Consider the following 6,974-nt stretch of genomic DNA (forward strand, 5'->3'; position numbering starts at 1 on the left):
GATCACGCTAGGAGCTATTGCAGATTGCTTTTTGCAGATTTTTCTTCAACGTTCAATACAATGCAACCTCAGTTGGTTGTTCAAAAATTGACTAGTCTGAATTTAAACAAGTATATAATTGCTTGGGTGCTCGAATTTCTTACGGAGAGAGCACAATATGTTCAATTAGGACAAAACAAATCTTCCTGTATAACTACAAATACTGGTGCTCCTCAAGGTTGTGTATTGTCCCCTGTATTATTCACAATATACACGAATGACTGTAGAAGTCAAAACCTAAGTGTACCTTTAATAAAGTTTGCAGATGACACCGCTCTTCAAGGCCTCATAACAAATGGCAACGAAGTGGCTTATAGGCAAGAAATTGATAGATTCGTGTCTTGGTGTGATGCCCACCACCTAGAGCTTAACATAAGCAAGACAAAGGAGCTAGTGATTGATTTTAGGAGAGTGAAGGAACCGATAGAACCGTTAAAATTAAAGGACCAATTCGTCCAGCGAGTTCCTCACTACATATACCTTGGTGTAACGATTGATGACAGGCTCAAGTGGGATGAACACTTGAAAATAATTAAGCATAAGATGTGCAGACGTACATATTTTTTATCAAAACTCTTTCAGTTTAGAATAGATAAAACCCTCTGCACATTATTTTATAGAGCAGTAATCGAAAGTGTTTTGTCATTTTGTGTAACAGCTTGGGGAGGCAATTGCTTAGCAGTGGAAAGGAACAAAATAAATTCAAATATTAAAAAATCCATTACACGCTATATGAATAATGTTGACGATGTAGATCTTTAATACGAGAAATTTTGTATAAATAAAATAACTAAAATATTAAATGACCAGTATCATCCACTAAGACCATCAATTATTATGTCAGAAAGAAGTGGTCGCCCTTTCTCTATTTCAACGAAAACAGAGAGACACCGAAAATCTTTTCTGCCGTCCAGTATTAGGCTTTATAACAACAAGCAATAATCATTTTATATAATTATTTCTCATTTTTTCTTTTTAAAAATATAAATATTAATTTATTAATTTATTTGTTTTGCAATCTTTTCAATTTTCAATTTATATTGACAGTTTTAACTATTTTACAGTGTTGAAATTATTCATATTATAAAGCGCAGCTCTGGTTATGGAGTTGTTCCTTTTTTATATACATCCTATTTCCATTGTATTTTTATCTTATTGTGTAAATTATAACACGTCTGTACAAAAAATTTCCTTTTTGGGATGCAATAAAGTATTATTATATATTATTATTATTATTATTATTATTATTATTATTATTATTATTATTATATTATTATTATTATTATTATTATTATTATTATTATTATTATTATTATTATCTATAGGGAATGAGATTAGCGGAAGAGTAGCGTCCCTTGATTGGACGTCACCGGCGGAAAAGTTATTAGAGAGAGAACATCATGTTCGCTGTGCATATGCGTCTCTCGCACTGCTTCCGGTGAAAGTAGCATTAGACACTTCATCGAAAGCGAGGACACGAGAGAGACGCATGCGCAAAACCATTTTGACGTTCTCTCTGTAAGGTGACGCTACTCTTCCGCTAATCTTATTCCCTATATAATCTTTTAAATCGGGTTTTTCACACAAGTAGACGGATCCAAGCTGACGTCACCGACATTTTCTGCCTTCATAAATCTGCTTAACAACTACGACCCAGAAATCACCCACACAGAACACAGCACGCCCCACGAGACCGCTGAGGTGAATACGTTCTTGGACGCCGTCCTTGAGACCAAGGTCATGGACGAGTTGCAGAAATTTCTCATATGCCAGAGTAGGTTTGTTGTAGCTATGCTTATGCCCCCTACACACCTAACGTTCTACCGGGTAACGGTAAACCGTTTAGCCCATCAATATCAAAAATGTGACCCGCCGTGGCAAAACGGTATTATGTCGGGATGTGTTGTAGCGCAAGAAGTGAATTTAAAGATAAAACGGTGGGAAATAGGACTTTAGAACGTTTGGCAATTCAAGAAATAGTATTTATACTCTACTATAACGAACAGAAGGAAACGCTATGTTTTATCTTTAAGGTTATCACTTTAATTTTCCTCATCTAGTTCATTCCGACATAATACTGCTTTGATGGCGGATGGCAAAAAAAAACAAAAACAAAAACAAAAACAAAAACAAAACAATAAACAAAGACCCGAGTGACGACAACTTCATTCTCTCTATAGATAGTTCGAAGTTGACGTCACTCAGGCCTTTGTTATTGTTTTTTGCCATCCGTGTTTATGAGTAATTCTCACTAAACTGTATTAAACAGACTATAAACGATCATGGTTACACACAGTTTTGTGTGTTGGACAGTTACACTTCCGGATTTCAATGTTGTGAACTTCTTAGCCAAGTGCATACTATCTATATGAACCATTCCGAAAATTGACAAGAATGGCGAATCAAAGGGAATTCCCGATGCGATGCCCTTACTTTATGAACGTTCAAAATTTATTTGTTTCAGACAAAGTGTCATCAAAAGCGGATTTGAAGACGACGTTGAAAAAGATCTGGTTTGATTTTTATACTCGAGGCTCCAGAGACGCTTATCACAGCTCGTCAGGATTTGAACACGTCCTGGTTGGAGAGTTCAAGAACTCGACAACTGTGAATGGATTTCACTCATGGCTGAGTTTCTACGAGAAGGAAAAGACTGGAGACATCAACTATCTGGGATACGTTTCTAAGAGGACCGACGTGAGTTGTTTTTTTAAATAAAAATATATTATATTGTGTCCTATACATCATCCAAAAACCTTCTGCCTGGGTTGGGTTCCTACCTCCCATAGCGGGCAGGGAGGTACTTTCTGTGTCTTCTATCCCCTCATCTGTTTTCCAATTGCTTTCTGTCTTTGTCTTGGAATGAGATTGCTTGGTTCTGTCCTGACCTTGGTCGAAGTTCTTGGTTGAGAGGGAAACAGTCGAATGTATAGTTATAGTTTTGGGAGAAGATATGTTTTCCCTTGTAAATCACCTCTCTGTTATGTATTATTATATTAGTTATTTTGAATTTATAATGTAAGCATTTGAGTGTATTCCTCTTTGTTGGATTTTGTGCTTGTGTCCAGATAAGACTTATAGGTGGTCTCAAACTAAGTACTCTGATAGGTACTCTTGGAATCTACATCTGATCCCTTTTTGTTCCCAGAGTTACCCTGTCTTACTTTTTCTTGGGTGCTTTAATTGTAATTCTAGAACTTTTTACTAGCGCTGATATAACCTAAGTGTGTTGCAAGCGCCATAAAACCCTTAAAAACAAAAACAAGAAACAAAAACCCTCTGTCTTTGCTCCCAAATGAGATTATATGGTTTTGCCAAAACCCAGACTGAGGTCATTCGCCATTAACCAAGCGGTAATCGTCAAATATTCAATTTCTTATTTGTGACCCCTCGCCTCAAAACGGTATTATGTCGGAATGATTAAGATGCTGAAAATTGAATTTTTTGCCAGAAATTTCCGACTTCCAATGAGTCTGTATGCTGTATTGAATAGAGTGAATATCGTATCTTAGAATGCTGAATAGCAATAATTCAAATTTTTGATCAGTTTAGCTTTAATTCAGCTTTATAGTAGCTGATTCATCCCGACATAATACCGTTTTGGGACGATGGGTCACATTTTATGTACTACGTAATAGATCAATTGTTTGTTCTAATATATATATATATATAAAGTGGTTTCAAACTAGACTCGCTTTCGGATCGGAAGGTCCTGGGTTCGAGCCTTGCTCGGCGCATAGTTGAGTCCTTGTAAAATACTCCTTACCCACATTCTGTCATCGTACTCAGGTGTAAAATGAGTACCTGGCCATTAACAGCGTTGTCTCTGTCCGAAAAAAAATTGTAATATCGCCTAACAGGCGCCATGTCCCGTCCTAAATGTTGAGTGTTGCTGTTAACCAGGGATCCCTTGTAAAGCGCTTTGAGCACGTTTAGTGGATATTGCGCTATCCATATAAAAAAGCTAAAAAAAAAAGTTGTTTGAAACAAGACTCATTGATAGATTGCTCTTGTAATTTACGTGTATTTCCGGTTTGATCTAAGCTCCTATGTTTTACTTTTCTAGGTGGTTTAAAGTAGTAGTAGAAGTAGTAAGCTTCGCAGTCCGAATGACGCTTTCTGAGAATTGTGTGATTCAGGCATGGTCGATATGTATAGCTGCTCTCTCCGTCGATGTTGTTTCCATTGGTCACGGTCCTGGGCCAGAGATTTGAGGTTGTCACGATCGTGTTGAGACTTTTGTTGATGTCATTGATGCAGTTGTTATTGTTGTGCTGATGGAGAGGAGAAAAGGAATGAGATATTGAGTTATCCGTGTAAAGCACTGCAGTATTTCTTAGTTTTTCAGGGATTAATTCGGCCTCTTCTGACTCCAGAAATTTCTGATATGTAGAGAAGTCCTGGTTCAGGGTAGTTACTATTGATGTTGGTGGTCTCCCCACATATTTGTTGCCATGAAGGAAATATTCTGCCATTGTAGTTTGGGCTGGGATGTTATCTTCTCGTTTAAAGTGCATATCTACAATATTCACATCCTCCTAATTATTCCTGGAACTGACTTAAAAGTGTCTCAAGCCCTGTATAATCTCGATAAAGACGCCATTAATATCGGTTGCTTATTCGTTTAATTTCTATTCCGAGTGGTTAAAGCGTTGAAATTGTGGGACAAAATAATATAACAACAACCCCTTTCAGTAGTGCCGCACGGGTTTTGGTTCTCGAGAACAGGAATACCAGGAACACAACTCAACCAGGAACATTTACCAGGAACATACACCAGTAACACGTTCCTGGTCCTGTTCCTGTTCCTGTGTCAAGTGTCAACAAAAAGATGTGATTTGGTGAGGAGAATGGTGAGGAAGGGTTCAGTGTACGGGCGAAGAATGACGTGGAGATGGGCGGACGTTGTTATTGTTATGATGTGTCCGTGTATGCAGGTGTGTGTGTGTGTGTGTGTGTGTGTGTGTGTGTGTGTGTGTGAGTGCGTGAGAGAGAGAGAGAGAGAGAGAGAGAGAGAGAGAGAGAGAGAAGAGAGAAGAGAGAGAGAGAGAGAGAAGAGAGAGAGAGAGAGAGAGAGAGAGAGAGAGAGAGAGAGAGAGAGAGAGAGAGAGTAAATGATACGTTTTATTTTTTGATTACATTTTCTTGAATGTCAATTTCATTTTGTAAAACCTGCATAGTTAGTGTGTGTGACTGTTTGTTTGGCTCGGTACGAGTGTGTTTATGGTTTGACAAATATATTGTAAAGCGCTTTGAGGCTTCGGCGTTTAGCGCTATGTAAGAACACTTTACTATTATTATTATTATTATTATTATTATTATTATTATTATTATTATTTAATCCGCAGCCTGAAATAGTCGGATCTGCTTTCACCTGGGACGGCCACTACAAAGCCAAGGGAACTTTTTCGTAGGGACAAGTCCAGAGTTTGACCTAGCAATCTACACACTGTGTTACCTGATGTACTCTGGCAACGTGTGTCAACTCACCATAAACGGCCATGGAATTTCTATCAAGACCTTCGACAGTAACGGACATCTTGCAACAGCTTATGTCATGTGAGGAAAATTCTCGTGAAATAAATTAGAATTGATGGACAAAATGCGTTTTACATTTCTTCCAAGATTTAATTTAGATTCACTTTTTCATAATAGAGCATTTGTGACCGGTCTCCTCGAAATCGTATATAGAGCTAATGTCGGGATGCGTGGAATGGATTCTTAAAACTTTTTTTTTTTTTTTTTTGCATTTTTCAAATTTGCCAAATTTGGATATTTGGCGCTGATATGACCTTAATGTTTGTTTGTTTTTGTTTGTTTTTAAGGGTTTTACGGCACTTGCAACACATTTAGGTTATTTCAGCGCCAGTAAAAAGGAAGAAAATGGGATAGTAAAAAGTTCTAGAATTACAATTAAAGCACACAAGAGAAAGGAAGACAAAGGGGAACTGGGAACAAATAAGGATCAGATGTAGATTCCAAGAGCAACCACCAATGTACTTAGTTTGAGATCACCTATAAGTCTCATCCGGACACAAGCACAAAATCCAACAAAGAGGAGTACACTCAAATGCTTACATTATACATTAAAAATAATAAACATAATAATACATAACAGAGAGATGATTTACAAGGAAAAAAATATCATCTCCCAAAACAATAACTATGCATTTGACTGTTTCCCTCCCAGCTAGGACTCAGGCAAGGGCCAGGACAAAACCAAGTAATCCCTTTCCAAGACAAAGACAGAAAGCATGTTGGAAAACAGATATAGGGGATAGAAGACACAGCAAGTACCTCCCTGCCCACTATGGGAGGTCATGAACCCCACCCAGGACCTTAATGTGTTGCAAGCGCCATAAAACCCTTAAAAACAAAACATTTGACTGATGAAATCTTCGAATTATTCCATGATATATGTTCGAACTTTTGTATTTTTCGGGTTTTCGAATGTTGAAAATATATGGAAAGATGGATAAAACATCACACTGAGAGAGAAAAAAAAAAATGAAACAAAGCAACACTTTGTTTTCTATTTTAGAGTTATTTACTCATGTTTTTTTCAATATCGTCAATAGACAGAAATAGATGTAAAAAGTCTAATAATAATAATAATATTAATATAATAATAATAATAGTAGTATTAAGACGAGGTGATTAAACGGGCATAAAGAATAATATGTGAAATTAGAATGGAAAAAAATAATTATGTTAACAAAATACATCGTCATTAGCTGTTGTAATAGTTTAGATTAAAAGATAGTAGTAATTAATAATATTATTATCAATTATAATGAAAATAATAATAATAATAGCAATAATGATAATAATGAATATAATGATGGTAATAACATTGACAATAATCATGATCAAAGTACGATTTTTTAATACAAGACAGGATGTGTAAATTAGATAATTACAGGACATTGAATGTA

General features: G+C 36.4%; 1 protein-coding gene across 1 annotated transcript; it reads left to right on the forward strand.

Moving 5' to 3' along the window:
* Window positions 1–1,610: 1,610 nt before the first annotated feature.
* LOC144956987 (uridylate-specific endoribonuclease-like) lies at window positions 1,611–5,779 on the forward strand. Its single transcript, XM_078887883.1, has 3 exons — window positions 1,611–1,813; window positions 2,504–2,736; window positions 5,388–5,779. The coding sequence occupies exons 1-3, from the start codon at window positions 1,780–1,782 to the stop codon at window positions 5,451–5,453; spliced, it is 333 nt and encodes a 110-aa protein (XP_078744009.1). The 5' UTR covers window positions 1,611–1,779; the 3' UTR covers window positions 5,454–5,779.
* Window positions 5,780–6,974: the final 1,195 nt, after the last annotated feature.

This window comes from Berghia stephanieae, chromosome 11 (genome assembly GCF_034508935.2).
Source record: "Berghia stephanieae isolate SIO BIC M18660-M18661 chromosome 11, UCSD_Bste_1.3, whole genome shotgun sequence".
NCBI classification, from domain to species: Eukaryota; Metazoa; Mollusca; class Gastropoda; order Nudibranchia; family Aeolidiidae; genus Berghia; species Berghia stephanieae.

Bases quoted from the DNA above. Each gene is read 5' to 3' on its own strand.
- LOC144956987 (XM_078887883.1), top strand. From the start codon at position 1,780: ATGGACGAGTTGCAGAAATTTCTCATATGCCAGA. The intron at 1,814-2,503 runs GTAGGTTTGTTG...TATTTGTTTCAG, and splicing joins GAAATTTCTCATATGCCAGA to ACAAAGTGTCATCAAAAGCG. The intron at 2,737-5,387 runs GTGAGTTGTTTT...TTTAATCCGCAG, and splicing joins ACGTTTCTAAGAGGACCGAC to CCTGAAATAGTCGGATCTGC.